Genomic DNA, 26,064 nt, shown 5'->3' with positions numbered 1-26,064 from the left:
TCCTACAGCAGGCAAAACAAGTGAAACGGCAGCCTGAATAAACACTGTAGTTCTGCTACAACTGAAAGTCTGCAGCTGGAAAAAGATAATGGATTCAATTCTATGAAATAACTCCAGCTTTCCTGCTATGGGACTGTAAGGCAGGCATTTGTGGAGAGATTCTAAATTCACAACTCTTGTGTGAGAGCAGCAAATGCCTCTCAGTTCTCTACTGTAACACTTTTGTGACAAACACTTGCGAGAAACCGGCCCGGGCTTTTTAAAACTCCTCTGCCACTGAAAGTGGCGTGGACTGGTCAGGGTTTCACAAAGAGACGGCCCCGGAAGTTCTCTAGTTACTCTCTGCTGCCTCGGAGCAGTCCCTGGCACATCAGGCGTTACAGCCTCAAGGCGCTGTGGAAGTTCATCCTGCACACATGCGTGGTAACAAGTGACAATTTTGAGATGACCACAGCCAAGGCAGAAGAGCATGTCTCCCAGGGTCAAGTAAGAAGACAGGGGCTAAGAACAAACTGACATGTGTGATTCTCTGCTTGCACGGCCACAAACTCTCAGACTCTGAGCCTTTTAGAATCATTTGGGTTGGAAGAGACCCTCAGGATCATGGAGTCCAACTGTAACGTAACTCTGGCACTGACCCATGTCCCTGAGAACCTCCCTATACATCTTTTAAACACCTCCAGGGATGGTGACTCCACCACTTCCCCAGGCAGACGTTTAAGACCAGGATCTCTTGTGCCATGTATTTACTTCCCCTCCTGGCTGAAATGCCCCCACCCCACAGACAAAAGAGAATTAAAAAAAATAAAATCTACAGAACGGCTAAGAGCCAAGAGGATGCATCCCAACAGCAGCCTCCCCCAAAGCATCAGGCATTCGAGATCAGCAGCCCGCTAAGGATTCTGGTGCACAGCACCCATTACTGCCCGCTGGGATTTTAGTTAGGGACGGAAAGTGTTGACAATCCCTTACTCACCACCTTCTCAACACGGCTAGGTAGGACTACGCTGGCCAGAGGGATACTAACAGGGAGTTTATTGGGCTGCACTGTGCTCAGAGGAATACTGATAGGTAGGCTGGTGATAGTTTCTCCATTACTCACAGAGGTTCTCTCTTTCAAAACCTGGAGATGCAAAAGAGAAAGTAATGGTCTTCACTGCATGCTACTTGTGAAGAGGTTGGTTTTAAACTAATGGTAACCTGCTCATTTGTATTTTGTTTTTTTAAAGAATTACATGATTAAGAGTGATGACTATACAGCAAAGACAGGGCATGCATGGAGCAGCTTTGTTATACACAACAGTCTACTGGGACAGCAACAGCCAACAGCACAGAAATAGGTAAATTAAAGCTACTGCTGGTTCAGGCAGAAGGAAGAGGATGCCTTAGCCAAGCTCATCGCCTGGTGCCTTTGTTAGAGCTCTGTGAAAAGCACCATCTCACAGATTCGTATCTTGCGGCCCTCTGTACGCAGAACATGTAGTAGCCAGAAATATTTCCATGGTAACCTTTTACTGGAGGGCACCTGCTTGCTCTGACAAGAGCAACAATACGATTCATGACTGGACCAATTATGTGGACGATTTTTTGTTATATTTCTTTTTTCAACTATGAAAGAGTCTACTTTTCAAGTTCAAGTAGACACACACCAGATCAAAAAAGTCTTTCTGCATTAGTTCATAGGCAAACCAGTAACTCAGAGGTAAACACATCTCTCATGAGCCCAGTATTCTCTCCATCTAGCCAGGACCTTCTTTCTGTTGTACCACACCTACTGTATGTTGTGTTATTTTCCATGCCAAGCTGACCACAGAAAAGAACACGCCTGCAAGCCCTAGTGTGGCCAACTTTTCCTTTGTTCTACCAGGTGTAACATCCTTGCACTCGAGGACAAGCAGGTTTCTTACCTTCTCGCCTGCAATCGGTAAGGCCGCTGGGGAAGGGGGCCGAGTTTCCTGAGGACTCAGCTTTATGCCATTTGAAATACCAGGGCTTGGATATGTAAGGCCATTCTCTTTTACATGGTCAGCTCTGGAACAGAAATGTACGATCATTAGAATACAACAGCTAATGACTTCTCTTTCGCAAGGAATTCCTGTACCAAACTCAATGCACTGCACCACCTTACCTACCATATCAGTTGTCACTGCCGCTTTTCCTCACATGAAGCTTTTACAAGTGCATAAAACTCCAAATCAACCCTTGGTATTAAAAACAAGCAGTGTTACCCCTCCTTTCCCATCCTACGAAATGACCACTCTCACCTCTGTATCTCATTAGTCGTTGCTTTTCCATTGACTGCATGGTCTTGATTCAAGTGTCTCCTTAGTGCTATTTTAGCTGGGGAAAACCTGGTGTAATCAGGTAAGGACAAGCTCGTCATCTTGTCTGCCTTCTGTCTGCTGCTGTGGTTTGGGGTACACGGAACGATTTCTTGGTCCAGGTGTGAGGTCGTGTACTGCGGGGTGTTCTGCTTGGAGGAGGGACGGCTGAAAGTGTTCTGAATTTCGTAGGGAGTCGCATGGCCGTTCATGGACAGTTCCGGGCTCATGCCATTGATGTGGGGCAGAGGAAACTTGGAGCATTCAAGATCCAGCTGCAACCTGCTGTGCTCAGCCTCAGGATCACGGCTCAAATGGTTTTTATTGCGTAGCTGTACCGACAGTGACTCATCAGACGGCGTGTACGACTTCAGCTGCATGAGCTCCTGCTGTCTTTGACTCTTCTCAAGTTCCACTATGCTGATCTTTAAACGAAGAGGAAGACAATGATTAAAGACCACACTTAACAATTTTATCACATTATGGAGTTTTGCCTTGATATGTTTCTCAGGAAAAGTGGCCCCATGTCTGGAACAATGCAGAACAATTGACCCAAATTTGAGAAATAAATTTCAACATGCCGCTCTGAGCTTGAGACCAAAAGGCACAGGTAAGGGGAATGGCTCAGAGACTCTTAGAAAACACCTCTCAGATCTTGAAAGCAAACATGTTTCTACAGAGTGTGGAGTAACCAATACTGCCAGTCATCGAAGGAAACAGTCACCTCAGGATCACAGAATCACAGAATCACAGAATGTTAGGGATTGGAAGGGACCTCAAAAGATCATCTAGTCCAATCCCCCTGCCAGAGCAGGAAAACTTAGGTGAGGTTACACAGGAAGGCGTCCAGGCGGGTTTTGAATGTCTCCAGAGAAGGAGAATCCACAACCCCCCTGGGCAGCCTGTTCCAGTGTTCTGTCACCCTCACTGAGAAGAAGTTTCTTCTCACATTTAAGTGGAACCTCTTGTGTTCCAGCTTGAACCCATTACCCCTTGTCTTACTGTTGGTTGTCATCGAGAAGAGCCTAGCTCCATCCTCGTGACACCCACCCTTTATATATTTATAAACATTAATGAGGTCACCCCTCAGTCTCCTCTTCTCCAAGCTAAAGAGACCCAGCTCCCTCAGCCTTTCCTCATAAGGGAGATGCTCCACTCCCTTAATCATCTTTGTGGCCCTGCGCTGGACTCTCTCCAGCAGTTCCCTGTCCTTCTTGAACTGAGGGGCCCAGAACTGGACACAATATTCCAGATGAGGTCTCACCAGGGCAGAGTAGAGGGGAAGGAGAACCTCTCTGGACCTACTAACCACCCCCCTTCTAATACACCCCAGGATGCCATTGGCCTTCTTGGCCACAAGGGCACAGTGCTGGCTCATGGTCATCCTGCTGTCCACCAGGACCCCCAGGTCTCATATCTCTCAGGATATGGTGGTCAAGGTGTCTGGCAAAAGGCCAAGAACTACACCAAGTTGGTGGCTCTAGATTTGTTTCTTGCTCCCTACCTGCAATTCCAAACAGTGCTTTTGTTTCTCAGAAATCTGATTCTTCAACGCCTGCTTCTCCTTCAGCAAGTTCTCCAGTGACAATGTTGACCAATCCAGCTTCAGTTCTTCACACCGCGCCTTCAGCTGCAAACACACGGGATAAACAGAACAAAAGACAACTTTCACCACTCCACACCACCCAAAGTGCAGGCTGAAGGTCAGGCAGCTTTCAGCTGGATATGTGCAAGAAGCTGCTTAGCCCATCGAAAACTCCTCTCAGCTTAAGCCAAATGCCACCAAAATGGTCCTGTGGTCACCGCCTAACGTGGCAGGAGGTGGGCTGGTTCTTTCTAAAACCAGCATTATCACTCAGCCTCCCTGACCACTTCCACGTCCAGACTTCCGCTCACCTACCTCAACAGTTTGAGTTACCAAGACGAACAAGACAGAAGTTCTGACGAGCACAAGCAGCGTGCAAACCGCTCGGCCAGCGAGACGCCGAGTCAGCGACAAGTGCGCACGGGGTGCAGAGCCGAGGGTGTGACACGGCTGAGGCCAGAGCCACCGCCACTCACAACCTTCCCCCAGCATTCTGCTCCGTGACAGAGGAGCTACAGCAGCTGCGTCACGTTTCATTTGTGAAAATACTCTGCAGACACGGTATCTTAACCTGCCCTCCTTACACGAACGGGAGCATCGCCCCGCTGCTCACACACGTTGTACACACCAGCTGCAAGCTCTGGTTCCTGAGTTCGCTGTTATCCTTCTCCAGCTGTTTCGTCTGTTCTTTCAGTTGCTGATTGTGAGCAGAGATCTCCTTCTGAGCCTGGATCAGGTCATTGTACGTTAGAGCTTTCACTCCCAACTACAAGATGAAGAGCGAGAAGGAAAGAGATTGTTCAGTAAGGTCTTGACAGCCTAATTCCACGTGACTGTCACAGATTCCACATTATTTAGCGTGATCGGCTGCAAAACAAGGGCTGAAGACCTGAGACTACTCTGGTCTTACTTATTTTTATCAAAACTGGTTGCATGCAGACGACTAACAAGCATCCATTTCGACCAGATCAGGGCTACCTCATCAAGTTTCTGCTGAAAAAGGCGCTTGATTTCCTCTTTCTGTGCCTGGCAGTGGGTGAATAACTGCTGCGCTGTCCCCAGGAGCTGAGCGTTCTTTTCCTGGAGGAGGGAAGAGCGAGAAAACACAGTTTTAGCACCAACTGCAGCATGGCCGTTCTTAGTAAGATGCTTACACCTAGTTTGTATAGCAAGTTGGGAGGGAATCTGAGCTCAAATGGGAGGCATGAACTATTCCAGCTCCACCTCAGAGTCAGCGAGCCCGTGTTTGTTAGTGTTCAACATCTGAAGTTAGGTAAGCTGAAAAGAGCTTTAAATTTTTTTTTTCTGCTATATGGTAAAAATATAATCAGGATGGTCTTAAAAATATGTTTTTATCTTTCTAGAGCATTGTAAAGAAATAGTAATAATCACATCCTACAGAGCAGAAATAGAACTGGAAATTATTATCTATATGAAATCTGTTACTAAACTGGGAACAGAATCTAAATCTCCAGGGTCCCAATTCAGACGTTTCCTACACAATACTCGTGAAAGACACACAGTAAATGAAAATACACTGTGGAGGAGGTAGGAAGAAAGTCATAAATAAGCCAAACCACTTGTATTTCTACTGCCAAAATTACTCCAGCGGGCCACCCGACCCTCCCAGGCACACGTTTCCTGTCCAGAACATTCCTGAACAAGACACTTGCTCACTCATCTCATGGCCGTGCGCTGTGTGAGCAGCAAAGGGCAAGGACAGGACTGGCTAAAGAGTCTCATTTGTGCAGCTCCCAACTGAAAGATGAGTGTAGCAAGAAAACCAGGCTCTGGAGATTCCCATTTCTCCAAGTTTTGCTGCTGAGGCCAAGTAGGAACGGTCACAAACGGATCCGCCGCTCCAGAAGTGCCGGACAAGGGCGAAAAGCACCTTGATGTTCCTGCGATTCTTGGGGAAGCGAAGCAGCAGCGCTGCCAAGTTCCAGACGTGTGCGAAAACACAGGGCCTGGCACACGGCGCTGCTTGTCTCGCACGCCAGCCGCTTGGGAAAACAGTTGAGTCACTGAACGTCCTGCTGCAGGTGATGCTGAAAATATCATTTCTGCTTTCAACATCAGTCATTTCCTTCAGGCTTCGCAGGCAGCGGAGGGGCTGACAGCTCCATCTAAGGGTAACGTGCTGAACTAGCAGCTCACAGCATCTTGTTGATTTTAGAATCACATTACAGAAATGCTTTTCTTGTACTTGAAAAGCCTCCATGTAAAAGGGAGTTATTAAACAGACAACACCTCATCCAGCAAAGTTCTGTTTCTGCTTTTGTGAGGTTTAACTTGCTGTGGTCCCAGTGTAACACTACATTAAAAAATTATCTTCATCCTGAATTCCTCATTTTAATCTCTGAAGGTATGAAACAGCTGGCAGACAACAACATGAACTGATCACTTTTCCACACTCTGAATTTGTACTTTCGGCATACAGCACAATACTTGCACGCTATCATTTCTCAGGCTATTTTCTGTGCAAGGAGATAAGTTAACTGTATGTTGACTTTCCTGACAAGTACAGAACATGCATAAGCATATACCGCTTAAGGAAAAGGGTAGAAATTCAAAGTGCTGTTTGACTGTGAAAACAAAGGGGAACAATCATAGAAAAAAGGTTTGCATGAACATCAGCATCCACCAATTCTCAGTAAGGAACGAGGTGGCACAATTAGTGTCTCACATCGGGAAAAAGGAGTTCCTGTTATGGAAAATCCCATCAATCGATGCTACAGCTTTCTGCTGCCACTTTCCCAAAGGAAAGCTTCCCCGGGGGCCACCAAAAGCTGGAACTGGTCACAAGTTAAAGATTATTGTCGACCTCTATGGGGAAAGACTCCTTCACAGAAGCAGCAGGCACAGTCTCTCTCATCAGGACTAATTTATAAAGTATTAAATTATTCATAATTGAGGTAAAGCAACACAAGAAGAAAAGGTGGTTATGCCAGTAAATCTCCTCCCTCTGCTGGGGAGATGGTTCTATAGCAGAGGCAAAGGCCACACTTCACAGCTGCAGGGTTCTCTTCGCCTTTGCATGTATTTCAGCCCACGACTTGGGAAGTTTACACTTTGCCTGCCAATGCAATCTTAACCCATTAAGATTATCAATACTAAGGATGCTTCATTAAGTCTCTTAAGTCAGTGATGACAGGTTTCGGTGTTTTTTTTTTTTTTAATCCCATGCTTCAATTTGTTATATGTTTAATGAGCCATCCTGATGCTACAGTGCTCAATTCATTTAGGGTTTCCTACAGTGGGAAAACAGTATGTCAAAAACCAAAAAAAATTTAGCTCCAAGGAATTAGTATCTGTGTGTTTTTCAAGATAGTCTTCAAAGCTGCTACAATTTTTAGCTAGATGAAGAATAAGTTAATTATCTAAGAGCAATTGGACGAGCAGCTCGCAGGACACGTCCGTGCAGGGCAGGAATGTGTTCCATGATGCTGGAGAGGTTGACCAGCACCTCCTGAGACTCAGTAGACACTTGAGAAGAAAAGCAGCTGCCACATGAGAGAAAAGGCCCGGGTTCAAGACATCAGCTTCCTGCATCGCTACACATGGCCTCATGTGAAAATAGGGGAAAAAAACAGAAATATTGAAGTGAGACTTATAAGGTGGAGAGCACCAGAGGGAAGAGGAGAGGTGCCCCTCTCCCATTTTGCAGATGGGAAATTCAAGCACACGAAGACTGATGGAGTTTGCAATAAAATCTTCAGTTACAGTCATTCAGCCTGAGCATTACCCTGGTAGAGTCTTTGTAATCGGCCTGGCGCAGCACTGGTGGGAAGTGGACACAATTCCTATTTCCAGCATTTTCCCCTCCACATCTAAAGTATCTGGGAGTCTGGCAATTTGGTTTAGAAATGTTAAAAATGAGACCCACCTTTTCCTGCTCCAGTAACTGTTGCAGACTTGCTTTATACTGAGGAGTTTTCATGTATGCCATGAACTGCATGTACTGGATCTTAAAAGAGTCTGCAAAATAAATACGGAGATGATACAGTTCAAGTGAGACAAAATGTGATGCTCCTATTTACTCCCTTGACACCTCTCCCCCCGCTTTGCTCTTTGTTACTTTTTATTTGGACTGTAAGTCAGACCAAGCCATTAAAGATCAATTTAGAGCAGGCTGAAAACCCTTCTGGTGCAAACTGAAATCTCAGATCCACTAGGTACTTATAACAGGAACCCCAATGGAAGTCATGACAACGCATTCCAAACGGCAGAAGAAGATACTGGGTGCTAATGGTATGTTTGCATGACGAGAGAGGAGCTGAACAGCTTTTAATGCACTCTGAGTAGAAATAATAAAAGCCAAACCAGCGCTGAGCTCAGAGCTCTGGTTCTCCCAGCGCCGCAAGCCGGGGTTTGCTGCTCTCCCAGCTCCACACAGACCACAAGCTCGATACCCACACTAACTCCTCTTGCTTCTGTCCTTCTGTCTCCAGTTACACAACGAACCTTCTTCTCCCCGGCCCTCACCCCTTTCATCACAAACCCGACCACACGATTAAGTCCCATCTGCTGCAACCGCAGGCAGCCAAAACACAGAGCAGAGGGTACACAGGCTCCTGCAGCAAGGTTCAACTCCAGATTAGTGTCACTCCCTCCCCCTGCTCCTCCCCGCCCTGACATGAAATGTCCCTCTAACTTGCTCTTCTCTCTCTTTCTCTACAGTAAATCAGTCACAACTGTGAGATATCACAGCGAGGAGCAGGAGTGAAGGACATCACAGATGCCCTTGGTCTGTACGCAGGAATATTCAGCAAATTCCCAGATGATCCTGGACTGGCTCGTACCCAATGCCAAAGGCCAGGAACAGATGGGGCAGGGAAGAACCAGAAGACCCCAAAAAACCACCCTCCAAGTTTTTCCTTAAATCACCTCTTGCACGTGGAGCTTATTTTCCACCCACACCACCTTTGTGACCTCAAAAACTCAGACAGCATCTCATTTACGTTGCTATAAGTTTTGCAGAGAAAATAGCGCGGTGTTCTGCAAGACTGTATCATTTAAGAATAAGAAGTTATCTGACTAGCCATTTCCATTTAAAGTTGTTTCTGATTCCTGCTAAGCCCAAGCTTATTTCCTTTTGTGCCAAAGAAGAGCTGAAATGATGTCAAAAAACCAATGCAGAGCAAGACACCAACTTCAGCAGCAAGGAAAGAGACGTTGTGGTGATGCCAACAGAAGCGGGGCAGGTGGAGGAAGGTGAGGAAGCAGCTATTCCCCCTTGCCCGTTCAACACGCAGCTTTCCAAGTGACTGTACATTGGCAGCCCTTGGATTGAGGTTCAGAAACCTCCAAGTGGAGGTTCCCCTGACCTAGCCAGTGCCAACATTCCAGCCTTACCGAGCAGCTTCTGTAGTGCGGGTGGGGTGGGTGTCACCAGCAGCTGGTTAGATGAATGCCGTTGCACTTTAGGAGGTAGTTGGTAATATGGACTATGAGGTGACTTGTATGCATCTAAAGACAGAAACAAAGAACCTTTTATAAAAGTCACGGGTTTCCGTCAAGTGCAGTAGCTTTCCCATTGGAAAGCACATCATTTACAACGTGAGATCCAGTAACTTAGTTCAACCCACTGCAAGCGATTGTTTGGAAGGACGTTACAATTTATCCCTGGAATGGCAGCAGGGACAAGTCATCAGCCAGAGCTCAGCTCCAGCTCTGGCCAAGCACCTACAGATTCAATCAGCACCTTCTCACAGAAGCACAGCACCATCTCAAGGGGAGCCTTGCTTTGGCTATGACACAAAACCAAACTAAACACAGCAATAAAAAAGAATGACCTCCAAACATGTATTCAGAGCCTTAGATACTTATTTAGGCTGAGGGGGCAGGAGAGGATCCCAGTGCCAGCCCTGGACTCACCCTGAGGAGAGGATGAAGATGTCTGGGAAACAGTCTGAGCATGCAGGAGTTCTAGTGCAGTTTGGTTCTTCTTGGTCTTGCGCTCTGTATTTGCAGTGTTCATTTTCTTGGGACGCCCTCGTTTCCTACCTGCCATTTTCCTTCCTTTTTTACTCAGCTTTTTCTTCCGCGCTTTGGAGGGAGATGGCTTTTTAACAGAATTTGCCGCAGCCTTTTCTTCTTCAGCACCAGAATCCTAAGAGATTTTTAAAAGCCAAAAGCTCTTTAGTCATTTTCACCTCCATATGCAGCATTCCTTCTAAGTAAGCATTGATAACTTTGTTTAATAATTTCATGAAACTGATGCATTGTAGTTAAATAGCTTGCCAGTGAAGTAGACTCGCTTGGGACAAGAGCTGTCCCCAACACCCAAGGAGTTGTGCTCATTCTCTTCTGGACTTACTCATTACAGGAAAGGAAATCTCTAACTGTTGTCTAAGAAAAGCTGATTATTCACCCTGTATTGACTATATTCTTCAACCCAATTTCATTAAAAAGTCAAAGTTCATTCAATACGTTATATTTTAGTGCATGAACAGTCACTGTGTTTCTAACAGTATTATGCAACGGAACGAGAAAGGAAATGAGTCTTTGCAGAAGAGACTCAGCACCCTTTGAACTGCATTCAGCGGGTTGTGACTCAGGGAAAGCTCTGTAAGCGCTGCTGGAGCCAAGCGAGGGTGGGCGACCAGCCCTTGTATTCATCTTGCAGTACCTTTTGTCCAGAATTACTGCTACAATTCCCAAGTGCAGCTTTTAAGTCACTCCATCCTATTTTTGTCCACAGCAGCAGTTCTATCAGTTCACATGTTCAGAACACACAGTCTTCCCACTGACTCAGGCTTTTCCTGATACAGCTCACACACAGCTAAAGAAAAAACATGTTTATTCTACCAAACGCAGGATGTTCACCTTGTTTTCTTGAACCTTCGTTGGAGTCGTCGTGTTGCTCTTATTTTCTCTTTGTTGACGACGTCTAGCTGCCTCTTGTTCCTCCTGGAAAAACGTTGTGAAAGATTTAATTATCTGCTCATAGATTTATCATTTTTTAATACAGACCCCTATGTGTCCCAGCTTAGTCTTCTACAAGAGCCAGGTGTAAGTGCTCTTATCATATGATGCCTAATTAAAAAACCAGCCTTTTATTATCAGCAAAGGAAAAAACCGACCCTGCCTCAGGCAACACTCAGTGGGAAGAGGGAGATAAGTGCAAGTCGCCCTTTTGCACAGCATTACCTACAACTATGGGTTTCGAAAGAGATTAAACTCCAACCTCTTCCCTTTTTCTGCCCCTCCTAACCCTGCCCCCCAGATCACGCTCTGTTACAGGTTTTGGTTTAAAAAATAAATACATAAATAAATAGCTTTATCTATATTCCAAACATTCCCTGTGTTGCTACATCACTACAAAAATCTTTCATGATGTGAAATGGCAAAGCCATTAATCATCACCTAATTCAAATTTGGCCATGACTGTAGAGGAGACTAAAAAAAACCAGAACAAAAGCAGCAACTTTTAAGCTCCATTTTCTGAGAGACAGTAAGAACAGGGAATTCCAGCGAGCTCACTCCAAGCCCTTCTGGTGCCTTCTGGGTGAGGTTTCATTTGCTTAAGAATTCTGGCAGTTCCAGCACCTCTCCAATTTAAACAAGTTATCAGCTAGACTGTATAAATAGTAGATTAAAAAAAAAAGCATTAAAAAAAACTTTCCATTAAAAGCAGGGAAGTACTTTTATTTTGGGTTTTCTACAGAAAATGACTGAAACTTACCCTGAGTTTTGGATTTTTGAGACTAGAAAAATAGTTTTCAAGCTGAAAACAGAAAGATAAGATTGTCATTTTCAAAGTCACTATAGATGAATACATGAGAACAAAATATTAGTTTAAGACAAATGCAGAATTGCGGAAATTCAGACCGGTTTTCTTCTGATAAGCTACATCAAGAAGCCATTTACATTCATTCTTTTTAGTGACACAGACACGTTGTGCAGCAGGACATAATCCAAGCTTCAACAAGGTTTTATCATCTCCGCCACTGCCTATCCTTGTTTTAAAGCTTTGTGTCACATATCTCCCCTCGGCAGAAGGTTATTCTCAATGAAGCTACTTCACTTTTGTACTCCATTAAAATATTATCTGCATTCTAGCATATTCTTTAACAAAGGCATTATTAGACTACAGCAGACTTAGAAAAATAGTCTCACTATCATATTGCAAAAAGCTCAGTGTGGGAATAGACTATTTCTCCACAAAAGTTTACCTTTCTACAGGGTTTTTTGTTTTCTTTAACTGCTAAAAAAACCAAACCCAACATCGGTGTTGTTATGGAGCTTTGGCTGGTTCTACAGCAACTGAGAATTCAACTAGAATTGAGATTTACTGCTTGAATACGATAGAACGAGACAGTCTGTACAGCACAAAGCAAACAGGAGAATTAAAGATCCACAGAGCGAATGAGCAAGAAAACAATCCCCAAGAACGAGGCTCTGAAGTTGGCGTGTCGATTCCAGAGCAGGTAAAGCAGCCAGAGAAGTGCTGGCCCGTCTCTGTACTCACTATGGTTCGGTCGATAGTATGCAGGTAGTAAGAAACTGGTTTCCCGGTCCATGACACAGACCCTTTCAGTGGTGACAGCTCCACAACTCTCATTATAGTGCCAATATCTATGGGGAGAAAGCGGAGTTAGGGCAGCCGGGCTCACTTCTACCCAGCTGAAACCAGCCACGCAACAGCAAAGGCATTTGCAAAATCAAAACAGAAGTTCTGCATTCCGAGAGCAATGTTCTAATAGAAAGCACTGCAGGGAGTTTAAAAAGCAATTTCTTATTCTCTTGCTACATGCACCCTACAGAAAATAAATTTGGAAGATCTACCTTTTACTTCTTCAGACTATTCTGAAGTAAAATGATGTGCTAGTGCAAGATTTGAACAAACGCCACTTTTGTGTGTCTCAGACAACTTTTAGGAGGAACCCAGCAACAACACATCTGTAGTAACAGGCAGGATTTAATGAGACGGGACTAGAACGTCATTAGATCCAGCCCATGTAAACTGTAACTGCACTATATTTGGACTGGGGACAAATGTGTTTTCTATTTGCTTTCTTGCATTTATTTGTTTTGTTCCCCAGAATTAATAGGTACGGGATGTGTCGAAGCATTTCCATAACCACTAACGCTGAGAGGCACAACTGAGAAGAAATTACGGCACACTTCTAATTAAAGAGAAAACTACCCAGAGGAGTCAAAGCACGGTTTAGAATTCAGCAACTTCAACCACTATTTTAACCACATTTCAATACTTGTTTTGGTTTGTCCCAACTCTTTCCACATTTCCATTTCTTTTTCCAGATGGCACCACTAAGGACAAAAATGGCATCGAGAAACAGGTCGCCTGCTTCTTAAAGCTTTATCTTTTCCACTATATTTTAAAAGTTACTTAACTGTTCATACTTTAGGTCGGAACAGACAGACAGACCCGCTCTGCACACGAAGGGTCTCGGCCACGTCTTGTGCCACCGGCTGCGAGCCGGTGACGTTCCTGGTTCGCGTCCCTCAGAACAGGCCCCAGAACCAGCACATCCCACGCACCTTCCTTTGATACCGGTATTTCCCCCATACGTTAGTGTCGCGGGATGGGATTAAGATCTAAAAATCGATTGCCACAAATTTCCCTCACTGTTTGTAGCGTACAAAGGTAATTTCTTTTCAGGACCTCTTATCTGAATCCCTGGAAGAGTTTCTTATTAGTGAAAGCTATTATCTATTCTTATGCTAAGCAATCTCATTCACCCAAATCTTAATTAGCTATCTCTATATAATTTTAACATCAATATTCATAGTAAGTATTAAATATCAGTTGATATATAAAACTTCAGCATTCTAGAAAACTATTCCCACTGAATCCATACTGGGGAAAGGCTGAAACTGATAAAGAATTGATAATCAGGGCCTTTATTACGGGAAAAAAAAGAAGCAGTAGACATTGGCCCCTTTGCCTCCCCGCCACTTTTTTAATAGCTGCAGTCTCCCAAACCTGGCAAAGCGAGAGAGAACAAAATGGTCAGAAGCCAGGAAAGAACAGGCTTGAGAGGGCAAAAAAATGTATTTATGTAGGCAGGTCTCCTAATTGAAAGCTCACAAGTGCCTTCTTGTATTTCACCGAGCTCCAGAGTGCCGTAAAGAGGCGGCAGGTTTTACTTAGGTGCTCTTTGTCTTATTAGCAAACGGACACACCGAACCCGGCTCTCTGGAGCTTTGAGGATTTCTAGGAGTACAGTTCTGCCTTTTTCCCTTTTATTTTCAAGTAGGAGCCCACAAAGGACTGGCAGGCCAGGGCCTAATGGTTAATAAGGTTCCAAACAATCAGATGCTACAGAAAAGAACATCAAACTGGAAGGAAAACGGCAGTTTTGGGGTGTCCAACGCAGAGGACATTCGTGACAATTCAAGCTTAGTAAAAATAACTCACAACGGGGCTATTTCAGTGAAACGCCTTAATGACGGTCTTCAAATGACTGTTCTTGAAAAGCCGTTTACCATGAGCATCAGGCCAAAACCAGAAAACACAGCTGGAGATTTGTAACTCCGTATGTTACCGGCCGTGTTTGCACAGGGAGGGGAGCAGGTGGGTTTAAATTTAGGGAGTGTTTTGCACTGGGCACAATAACTGTGTAAAACCCAGTGTGGATGGTTCTTTCGCTTGAAAAATTTCAACGATTAGAATTGAAAAAAAAGCAGCAAAACCAACAACATGAGGTGTCAGTAATCTCAAAAGCTCATTGAACTGCAGTTCACACGCTCACAAAGGACAGCATTGGCAAATCTCAAGTCTGCTGCGTTCAGGAGAGAAGAAAAAACACTAAACTTTGCTGGCAATAAAACAGACACAGCGACCGGGTGTTCATGGGATAGGTCTGTTTGATCATCTAGAGTACAAAAGGCATTCAAAGTTGAACATTTCAGGTTCTAAGCCTCATAAATCATGATTAGTGGGATTTACCTGTCCAAATTTAGACAGTAACAGTATAAGGAACTTGGATGCAAATAGTCACTGCAGCTCTTTGTAGTTAAAGAAATGAATCACGCCCTTGACACTCCTTATTTCTCTTCAAATATAAAAAATGCCAGTCAGGGAAACACCGACATTATAGACACAGAAACACCGACATTCTAGTCATCTAAACACAGCAGGATGAACCCCATTAAAAGTGTGTCTCTTTGTTCCAACGTTGGGGGTTTTTTTGTTTGTTTGATATTAAATAGAGGTCGCTTTGACATGTTCGCTATAATAATACAACAGCACTTTTGTATTTACTCATACAACTCCTTAAAAAGCAACAAAAACCCTCTACAGACGTGTTCAGATAATGAATACAGCATAATTGTAATAAACAATAAAAAGGACAGTCATACCACTCAAGTTTCGACTGTTAATTCGAAAATTTAGAGGTGCAAAAGGTTTTGAGGACACAATTCTCCCACCTGGGGAAAAAAAAAAAAGGTAAAGTCAGCTACCACTGTTTCTTCTAGAAATGACAATGTATTAAATGTAACCTGATACAGAGCCCTAAAGAGCAGCCCTAATAAAACTGCCACTCATATATCATTAAAAAACAAAAAGCACACACTAAAGTTCATTCTGGCAGCATCCAAGAAAGTCAATATATTAGTCCTGCTATGAGAGGACAGAGAATAGCTTAAGTTTGGGGATTTTATAGTTTGCGACAGAGCCCAAAAGTCACATTATCTACTTCACTTTAAAATGACAGATCTTAAAATACTTCATTTTGGAAAGAGCACTTGAACCTTCCCCACCTTGTCCCTTCTCTCCAGCCGCTACTAAAGAAAAGTGGTGGGTTTTGGTAAAAAAAAAGAAAAAATCAACCACTAAAATGAAATAGAACAGCTTAAGTTTGGGGGTTTTCCAGTTTGCAACAGAGCCCAAAAGTCACATTATTTACTTCAGCACAAAGCTGTGCTATGGGAAGCCACAGCGTCTTTGTTCACGCCACGCGTTTTTATTTTCAGAAATACTTATTTTTGTAATTTCTGCCATAACTGACTAAAATTGTTACTTATTCAAGCGGTTGAGAAGAAAAAAGACACTGCGGGCAACGCCGGGGTGACCGGGCATCCCCGTCACCACCGTCTGCAATGGGACTTGTCAGGAATCGCACAAGACACCCAGTGAGTGTCCCCATTTTAACGCTTCTTAGTTAATACCCAGCACAAAACGTGGCGAGTGTAAAGAGAGGATCCAGTGACAGAACCGAACGCGCGGTTACGGACACCGGAACACCAGGCCAGGCCCGCGCGGCCAGGAAGCTCTGCAGGCCCCGGCGCGTCCCGTCAGCGGCTCCTCCCGCCCCACAGGCAAACATACCCCCGGCTAACCAGGGAGATCACACCAGATATTGAACTAAAAGTATTGAAGTAAAAAAGTATTGAAGTAAAAGGCCCAAGCAACACCCATTGTGGTGCGAACACTCCCACAGTAAGTGGGAAACCAAGGGAAAAAAGGTTTTTAAGTTCCATTTGTTACCTTCCTTCATGTTCGCAAATCGCTCCTTCAGCTGGTGATCCACCTCAGGACCAAAGGCAAAATTATTCACAAAAATAACACTGCAAGATAATGGTTTAGTTAACGAACAGGGACAGGTAGGTGGCACCCAAGTATCCACATACAACCACCCCCACGACCACCACAAACCGAACAACGCTGCTTGGCCCCAACTACAGAGCTCCTTCCATCAAGCAAAACGCTTTGGTCTTGCCCAGTGCCACAAACCGGCGCCTCACCTTCAGCGTTCACAGACACTGCCCACGGAATTACATTTAAAACAGCTCTGGCAGCTCCTCTCAGCGCACGGCCGAGTTTTGCACCGTGTGTCTCAACATAAAAACAACGTGCAAAATGTTTTCACCCCCCTGCCACGGAGGGATCAAACACCAACACAGCAACTACCAACATGCTTACATGAAAAGCAATACTCTGACACAAACAACGCACTTTTCATCCCATTACTCCTTCAAATATCCCAGCGAAATATCAAAATATATTTTCTTTTCTAGCCATAAATTCCCCTGTAATGTAAAAACAGAGCTGACGTCCCTCAGCACGTTTTGCCTGTCCTAAACCCAGCACTTCACCCCAACCCACACCAGAGGATTTGCACCTTTCTTTCTTTCTTTCTGGGTTAGGTTTTTGTTCCTGAAGTAAAAACAGTCATATGGAAACAAAGAAACCTACACATAGGCAGAAACACAAAATGATAAAAATGTTTGGGAAAGAAACACAACACATCACAGATTACCAAATAAATTCCCATTTATTTTGAAGAGCCTGAGCCTGGTCTAATTGTCCCTGGTGCCCGTTTTCTTGCAGCGAGAGTCCCCAACATCTCTCGGAATCTCACACAAGCCATTGAGCACCCACAGCCCCAAACTGTGAAAGCCATTCTGGCCAATCGCTTCAACATGAAGAAGTGATTTCTTTGCAAGAGGTTTGTTTGAAAACTCCCCTCCTAGTGCCTCCACACACGAAACATGTTCAACAAGGACACTGAGTTTAAGAGCAGCAGCCAAAGCTATTAAAAACCACAGATGAAAAAAATGTTTATATACCAAGGGAAAAAAAAAGTTATTCTTGCTACGCCTTGCTCTTGGAAATTTGGGAAACCCTGCCTGGCAAGTAAGGCGAGCAAGGGTTTCTTCCTCCTCCTTCCCACCACGTGCCAACAAAGAGGCCTTGCAAAGGAGCCAGGCATATTAATGGCACTAGAAAACATCCAGGAAAGGAAGGGAAAAAGAAATAGCTTGCCAGATATATATATTTTTTTAGTGTTCATTCTGGCACAACATTTTGTGTGCACACGAGAGAAGTGCAGGAGCCCCCGGGCCACCCCGATTTCGGCCTCTCCTGGGCACGTATTGCCACCAGTACAGTTAATGGGAATACTGGTGTCGGCACCAACCGCATCGAACCCAGCGCAGGTACAAACGCACCTTCCCCAGAGCTCACGGGAAGGGGAAAGTTCAGCTCAGTCTCTAAGATGGGAATTCATCAGACTATCTGCAGCCTCATTAGACAGAGCAGATGCTGAACACTTGGCACACGCAGAACAAACACGAACATCCAACAGTTGTCAGCAAAAAGCTGCTGCTTCTTGCGTTTCTGTGTCAGAGAGCAAGGTGGCTGTGGATCAGCAGGGAGACAATGAGCTGCATGCCTTACAAAATAGGTATCTCCCAGTATTTCTGCAAGCAGCTTGGTGTACCTCAGCTAAAATAATAATTAAAAAAAATAAATTTGTTCCAAGGGAAGTTGCACAGACAGCAGAGAAGCATGCGTTTGGAAGAGCAAACAACGAAGCAAAACCATGCTGTGTTTGAAGGCTGGGACAAGTCTGTCCACAACTCGAATGGTAGCTCCAGAAATTTAACTGAGTTACACTATAATGCGAAAGTTATCAGCCTGGCAGACGCCTTCTTGCTGGAGTACTCTTAAAACAGTGTCTTGGAAGCAATCCAGAAATTGCCACAACCCTGAAGACTTTCAGAGCCCTCTCTGACAACTGTCTCCCATTCCCCCGTACAACACCGTGGCCCTTTTACGCTTTTTAATCTGTCCATAAGGCTGAAAGAATGCAAAGCCTTTAAAAATACGGGAGAATATTTTATTGCTTTTAACAAATTTACTCCCTTTTTTTGTAACTATCCAAAAGGAGTCTGACCCTCTGTGCAGATCTTCACAGAAATAAATCTTCAAGACAAGCAGCTTAAATGAATTCCCAATTTAAGTTGGAACGGACTCACTTGGGTCTTTTCCCCTTTTTTCTTAATGGAAAGTGAGCCGAGTTGTGTGCACCGATAGCCAAGGTAACTGGTGTTTTGCCAGAATCACTGACATAAACTACAAGCATATGCAAAACAAACAAGTTTATACTTTTCTGTAGAACAGAATTTATCTTGGATACACCCTTGTACGTACTATCACGGGACGTGCATTTAAACCCAATTCTTCTAGTTAGAAAACACGATCTAAAGAGGCCAGTATAAAAGTTGGCAGATAGACTTTCGGTATTTGCTATGGAAATTCTATATAAAAAGCTGGCTGGCCTCCCTATTTCCATTATACAAACTCCCAAATATTCAGTTCATAAAGCAGCGTTCAATGCTGTACTGTACCTTGTGTTTGCAATTCTCTCTCTCCATTCTTCTGAGAGGAAGTCGCCTCTTTCCAGCTTAAAAAAAAAGACAAAAGAACACAAAAACACACACAAGTTAACATTGTTCCTTTCTGCTCCATATCCCCTTCTTTTGCACAAGGCCAGATATGCTGCACCAGCTCAGAGATACTACTACAAATACAGGCCAAATTTGGCAATAATCAGAGTTACGACTTCAGTCACTTATATAGTACCTTTCTGATGAAACCACATCAAGTCCCAGGTTAATACCCACAACTACAGAGCTTTTCCACACATGAACATTCCTCAGTTATGCTTTTGAAATGAGAGAGGAATCTACGGGCCGTGTTGTGCTGTGCCATGAGCAGGGCAGGAGGAGGGCTGGGGGAGGAAGAGAAGAGAGAAGAAACAACACACAACTATATAATTAATGACGACGACACACTCGGAAGGGGAAAGTCAGATGATGGCTTGTATCAGAACCTCGGGAACATCAAAGCAGCCACAGTGACTGCTTGAGTCCGCCTGCCACCTGCATCCCTTTGTGCGGCGAGAAGCCAGCGGTTCGCGTTCAGCGCCCGCTCTCGTTCAGCGGCAGCTCCAACGGAAGCGCCGGCGCTGCCAACAACGTACCGCTGCGCATTTTCTGATCTAAAGTAGAAACTCAGTGCAACATCAGAGCAGTTCCAAATTAGAGTTCTGGTCTTTTTTCTCACCTCATATAGGGAAGCACTTTTTCTGGAGCTCTATATGCCCTGTTCGTGAACTGAGACCACCTCTAGATTATTTTTAAGAGATAATTTTGTCTCAAAGTCTTATTTGTTCTTGTAGTAGATAGTTTCACGGTTGAGCAACCAAGACCACTGGAAGAAAACCCACACGCAAGGCAACTGTATTTATTTTACAGTTTTTGCAAGTCAGCTTCTATATTTCGGTCCTCCGCTCCACACAGTTTCTAATGTCTACATGAGGTTTTCACACACTAACGGGAGAAAGAAAAACATTTGAAAAATAAGGAAGCGTGATTCTAAAGCCATAGTCTAGCAAGAGAACAAAGAACCAGCGTAACATGAAATTATTTTGAAATATTAAGCTTCATATAAAGGTCTTGAAATCTAATTGAAGCGGCTGTTATACCTGATTTGGATCCGGTTACACTATATGTTTGTCCTGTGGTTAGAAGGAGCAGAGTTATAACCAAAATCTCTGTGTTTTAACCCGATATAACACACGGAGGCTCAACACTTCTTCTCCCTGTCTACTTCTGCACGATATAGCCGTGCTAACAACCCAAATAAACCACAGCCCGACTCAAACCCATCTATTTTGTAGTGTAATGCTACCCTAGCTCATACTTAGCCAACAGTTGAGGGAAAAATCTCACCAGGAAAAATACTGGAGTACAGAAATAACCAGATAGTCAGTTGTGGCTGGGAGAAAATTGGGGTTTTTTTCCCCTCTGGAAGCAAGACAGCGATTCCTGGATCTGCTGCATTCAAAACCAAGTGCACGAGCCATCTGATTCACTCCTGACAGCCAGTTTCTCCATCTACTGTGCTTGGGGAACAGCGACAAATAAATGGCAGCCTGAGAGGAGGAAAGTTAGCCCTTCCCCATCAACTGACACAGGGAATCCAAGAAAACCCCCAAAATCCCAGTTAGCTCTGTGGTTTACAGTAATGTTGAGAGCGAAAGAACCACCAGTAAGGAAATACCCGCTACCAGCAACTCCTGAGCAAGTGCTGCAGCAGCTAAACCAGTAAGAACGTGGCCCATGGTGGCCGGTCGGGGTGGCAGCCCCTGCAAAGCGGTGCTGACAGCTACGGGGACGCACTCGAGCTCGGCCCAGCGTCCCCACCCCCTCGTGTTCCTCCTCTCTCTGCAAAACTTAATCTCCTTAGTGAATAATGAATGGAAGGGACCATCTGTAATGCAGATATTTTCATCTGATTAGACAATGCAGGAGACTTGGCTTTATCCAGAAGGATAATTAGCTCAGTGAAATCCGCTTCAGAGAGCTGCCAGCCTGCATTGTTTCTAAATTTAGAAGTCAAACCAGGTTTTTTTATTCTGTTTTTTTTTTAAACAGATAAATTTACAGAGGCTGCAGGAATACGCTCAGCGGCATCGGGTTGCTGTAACTCGAAGAAAACCAGCAGGCGACGGGCGGGGGCGAGCACCGAGGGGCCCGCGGCAGCGCGTTCGCACGGAGGTGACGGAGGTCGAGTGGTCACAGCTCCGTCCTCACCCCGACCGCGCGGGGAGCCCCCCCGGTAACGCTCCGAGCGGCTCCGCAAAGCCGTAAATTCACACGCAGGATACCTCACTCCAGCAGGCTCTGTGCAAGCGCTTGGCTCACAAAAAAACCCAGTCTTTTCTGCCTGGAAGACTACGCATGGTTATTTTTAGGTTCCTGTTCTTTTCAAAAATAACCAGAGGCACGAAGCCAAACCTCCAAAATGTGGCATCGTTTCAAAGCCACAGGGGACGTTTGGAGGGCTTTTCGAATACCAAAACATCAAGTTTCCCGCTGAAATAGGGCATTCAAAAATATCTGGGACAAACAGATGTGCTGCCGTTTCCCCAGCTGCACAGACTGTTAAGCCACGGGAGTTTTTAAGTACAGGTAACGTCAGTCATTCCCACAAACCAGCAGCTGCTATCGGGCAACAAGAGACAATGCGACTCCTACACAAGCCACTCTGCTTTTGCTCAGAACGGAGGTTTCCAGGAAAACAGCCAGACAGGGCACCTTAAACTCGATCAGAGACAAGCTTACAGAAGCCAGGCTTCTGGTGATTTACGCACAACAAAAATCACCTCTAACCCACGGCGAGTTTTCAGCGTCAGAAGCTCCTGGGCTTTCCTCTGAGCACACGGCGTGTGCCAATGTCCACCAAGCCGTCAGCAACACCGACCCGGGTGTTCCTGCACTGAATTTGAAGATTTGGAGATGACTTTTACCTCCTGCTAAAACAAGCTTTTACGGAACAGGGAAAGCTATTCTGTTATATCAGCAAAACCAAAATAAATCCTTCGGCAGGAGGTCAGGGTGCCAGCGCAGGTAGCGCAGCTTTGCCCGCAGAGCCCTACTCCGAGCTCCGACCGAACTCCGTCCCCGAGCAGGGAACAGCAGCTCGTAGGCCCTGAGGACACACGGACAACTCCTCCAAGGGTACCCCGGTTACAACACTTCCGCGCTTTCTGCTGCACAACCAGCATCATGCCCCAGATACCTGGAGATGGCTCCGGTTTTGAGGCCACATGAGGATATTTACAGTTAGAAACCATGAAAACCCATCCGCCTCTTCATTGCAATATCGCTTTTTGATGACTGCACATGTGCACAAATTCCCCAAGAAAGGTGCTCTAATGGCCTTAGAAAAGTCTCCTGTTTCCTTCAGACAATGGTTTTCTTGAAAAGAATGGGGTAAGGTTAATCTTGGAAACTTCTGAGCTCCATGCAAAGAGAAACGAGAAGATAAAAGGAATTGTAACGAAGTGAGATGTGTTGGAAATAAGACATTCTAGTCCAAAAAACTGGAAATGAAAAAAGCCCTGAAGTATAAGGCATTCCCTCCGAATGTAAGAGGGAAAACGAGCAAAGAACACAGTTATCCCTAACTGGTCAGGAATTAGACATCAGGGAAGCTGAGGAGCAACTGAAACTAAACAACCATAGCACAGGGATGTAAATATTTATAGGAAGTTGAAACAGTTGACTATAAAAAACTAAGAAAGATTCTTATCAGAAAATGTTACTCTCTTGTTTGTTATTTGTTTGGGATTTTTTTTGTTTGGTTGGGGTTTTTTGTCTCAATTTTCCAAACAGAATCATGAGATTGAAGAGCCCACCATTTAAAATGAAACTCAGTTCGCTTAACAGGATTATGAGCTGCAATTACCTACAACAGCCGGAGATGAGCAGGCTTCCAAGCCAAGGTACGATGAGCCACCTTCCTCCCCAAAGGATCCGGGCACCCAAAGCTCAGCGCTGACGCTTTGTCAGCAGCCGTAGCTCTGCAGAAGCCTGAGCACCCGAACCACCTCGGGACACTTCACCAGTAGCTACCGGAGAAGTTTAACGTGCAATTATCACCCGAAAGCGATGGCCCAACGAGGTTGTGTTTTACTGAAAAGATCTGCGTATATGTGACTGCGTATTTTGTATGGAACCACTTCTCAAAAGAGACTTCTTTCTGTGACTGGACAAGACAGAATAGAAGTATAGCCAGACAACCAGGGTTTATTTTTTATATTGTCACTGGACTTTACGCTTCAGAATTCACGTGTCCAAGCTCAGAACTTCCAGCAGTAACAAGGATATTCCGGTGGGGAAGGTGACAAAGTGAATCCGTTGGTCACAGATCTGGTACAACCAACTGCTGCCTCACCAGTACGGTGTTGGCTAAAAGACTTTAAACAGCAGATCGCTTTTCAGAGAGAAATCAAAAATCATTTGTATTGGAAACTTAGAATTGTACGGGGCTCTTTGCAATAAAAAAAAACAAATAAAAATATCACACAGCCTGCAGGCCCAGCTCCAGGATTTATTGCTGCCTTATGTACCCCAGTTCTTATGTTTCCAGCAAGGCAGCTGTTACGTGCGTGAAGTCAAAACCACCGTCCACATTATTCAGACAAATCCGCAGGTGGGATCTGAGACTTCTTCCCACTGAACCTCTGCCAATCTTCCCTCCTCCAACACTTTCTTCTTCTCAAAATATTTATTTTTTTATATGACTGCCTAAAACATTAGGGTGGAATTCACAAGTTAAACTCCGCTGGTAACAGACTATTTCAATTTGTGCTTATTCTGTCTCCAGCATTTGGATTTTTGGGACCCCACTAGGCATTTTGCAGGGACAAGGTTGTTTTCTAGAAAGATAAAGATACCTGTCTTTTAATCTCATACTTTCCAGTGTCTTCCAGCTACGTTACGAGACAAACTTGCTCTCCGTTTAACAACAGCCACCTATGGAAAATGTCGTCTAAGGAGTTACTAAAGAAAACATACTGTTTGGCAAGGAAAAGCAAATGCAAGCCTAGGATGTTTGATGAAGCAATAAAAACTAAATTAAAATCTCTCCTGTGTGTCGACATGTAAAAGACCAAAATCTCTCTTTAAGCATCACTAGAACAAGGAGAGAGGAAACCAGCTTTCCTCGAGACAAGAAGTGCTGCAAGCGTTGAACTGTCAGGAAAGCAGACTCAAAACTCGAGAAAGAGAAATTTTACTCTAAACACTTTTCAGAAAACAGTTCTAAAAGCCAAAGAACCCAGCAAGAAACAAGTCGCTTTGCTCCACTACAGCACCAGACTGCCACTTGGAATGCACAATATGGAAATGCTCGCTGCCTATGGCAATCAATATGCTTTCAATATTTCAGTCCAAGTTCCTGCCCTATTCTTTAAATTACACAGCTCATAAGCAGAGTATCTTCAGCAACGATTCCTTTCATGTCATGCCAGCTGGGTGACACAAAGGAAAAATGCCATATGGCCACTTCGTGCAAAGTAAAGCATTCGGTGTTCCCAGAGCAGGAAGGAGTTAGCAGCCTGCTGCAAACGGGCCCCGTGCACACCGGCATCCCAGGAGCACTGTGCTTTACAGTGAAGACATTTTGGGAAGACAGTGCGCAGAGGCAGGTGGCACCACCACCTTCTCCAACCTGCTGCTCGAAGGGAGAGCCGTAGCATCCTTTGTGACAAGACAAACCCTCTAATGAGCACCAGCGATCCCAGCAGCCACAGAAAACTGGGAAATAAAGGCTGGTCACCTAAGAACTGCCGTTTGATCTCGTGCTGCTGGAACACTACAGCCAGGCGCTTCAAACCATTCTGGAAACAGCAATAACGGCTCTGCACAAAAGGAACTAGTTACTAGTGCAAGTTCTGAGCAGGAAAGAGTGGCCCAACTTCCCCGGGAAATTAGGGAACAACCCTGCTCCATCCAGCCTGCTCCCTGGCCACGGGGAGCTGGGAGGAGAAGCATAAATCCACGTATTTTCAAAACTTCCAGTGGGTTCCTACGGTACTGTGATTAAATACATTTCCTCACTGGAAAGTGATGAACCAGGGAGCAGATTTTCTTAATGACATTTAAGGAGGGGAAGAAAAGGAAAGGGGAAGGAATGACACACAACAGTGTGTGACTCTGCTCGTGCCTCACACTATTGTTAAGGAGTGGAAAACACATCCACAATGATTAAGTAACATTCAGAGGAAGGGGAAAGTTATTTCAACATGTGCTGCTAGCATCAAGTAGAGAGATGTCCCGTGGTGACCCATTGACTCCTCCTGCTCCAGCGCCACCCCCCGAGCATCTAACTCCAACCCTTCCCAAGAACGAACCAGCCACCGTCCTTCGTGAGCCCACAACCCAGCCCTCACCTCCACCCACAAACCATCCATCCCATTAACTGTCCCTGGACTTCTCTGCTCTAATCCAGAACTTGAACCCCGCAGCGCCCAGCGGTGACACCTCCGCTGTCCCATCCGCTCCGGCCCCTGTCCCAGGTGACCACACCTGCCTGCAGAACCGAGGCTTCGGCTTTTGTTTCTAGCAGGAGATTTCAGAAACCCAAGGAGGAGCTGCCATTTCACCCAGCAGGACCCCCACACAGCAGAGAGAGGGGAAAGGAAGAAAATAGTAAAAGGAGATTTAATACAAACAGAAGACACGTGGCAGCCCCAGAAAAAAATGCTGTTTTAGAAGAATAAATCTTCCAAGAGCTCCTGCAAAGACCTGAAAGTGCTCCCAATAACAGCAGCCAAAGAGGCCCTGGGAGGATTCCCGGAGAACACCATCCTGGGATCAGGACGAAAGGCAGGAAGCAGACAGGACGCTACTGCTGCTGGGCTGGTGAGAGGCCAGAGGACTTTGCGCATTCTGTACATCAGCACGGATCACAGAGTTTTGCAGCTGAATTTCACTCACTGTGTATTCTGCATGTTTTTTCCCATACCATTTCATCCACTTTCTGAACTCTCTGTCCATCGTCTAGAAGAGGGAAGAAAAACAAAACCACGTATTAGGACATCTTGTGTT

General features: G+C 45.0%; 1 protein-coding gene across 6 annotated transcripts in view; it reads right to left on the bottom strand.

Moving 5' to 3' along the window:
* The window catches only part of DOT1L (DOT1 like histone lysine methyltransferase), a 64,864-nt gene that overhangs the window by 16,473 nt on the left and 22,327 nt on the right, over window positions 1-26,064 (bottom strand). For all 6 annotated transcript variants that reach the window (XR_010607671.1, XM_065652445.1, XM_065652443.1 and 3 more), the window contains exons 7-22: window positions 25,954-26,016; window positions 19,012-19,067; window positions 16,367-16,446; window positions 15,238-15,306; window positions 12,380-12,486; window positions 11,594-11,635; window positions 10,735-10,818; window positions 9,784-10,018; window positions 9,262-9,375; window positions 7,793-7,884; window positions 4,885-4,986; window positions 4,535-4,672; window positions 3,826-3,951; window positions 2,265-2,746; window positions 1,908-2,031; window positions 977-1,123 (exon numbers count right to left, since the gene is read on the bottom strand). Coding sequence is in view for 5 of the 6 variants with exons in the window: in XM_065652445.1 (XP_065508517.1) it covers window positions 977-1,123; window positions 1,908-2,031; window positions 2,265-2,746; window positions 3,826-3,951; window positions 4,535-4,672; window positions 4,885-4,986; window positions 7,793-7,884; window positions 9,262-9,375; window positions 9,784-10,018; window positions 10,735-10,818; window positions 11,594-11,635; window positions 12,380-12,486; window positions 15,238-15,306; window positions 16,367-16,446; window positions 19,012-19,067; window positions 25,954-26,016 (2,061 nt within the window). In the remaining variant the exon portion in view is untranslated. The remainder of the gene's footprint in view (window positions 1-976; window positions 1,124-1,907; window positions 2,032-2,264; window positions 2,747-3,825; window positions 3,952-4,534; window positions 4,673-4,884; window positions 4,987-7,792; window positions 7,885-9,261; window positions 9,376-9,783; window positions 10,019-10,734; window positions 10,819-11,593; window positions 11,636-12,379; window positions 12,487-15,237; window positions 15,307-16,366; window positions 16,447-19,011; window positions 19,068-25,953; window positions 26,017-26,064) is intronic.

This window comes from Caloenas nicobarica, chromosome 27 (assembly GCF_036013445.1).
Source record: "Caloenas nicobarica isolate bCalNic1 chromosome 27, bCalNic1.hap1, whole genome shotgun sequence".
NCBI lineage: Eukaryota > Metazoa > Chordata > Aves > Columbiformes > Columbidae > Caloenas > Caloenas nicobarica.
Note: the sequence above shows the minus strand (reverse complement) of the source record. Positions and strands in the feature narration are given on the sequence as shown.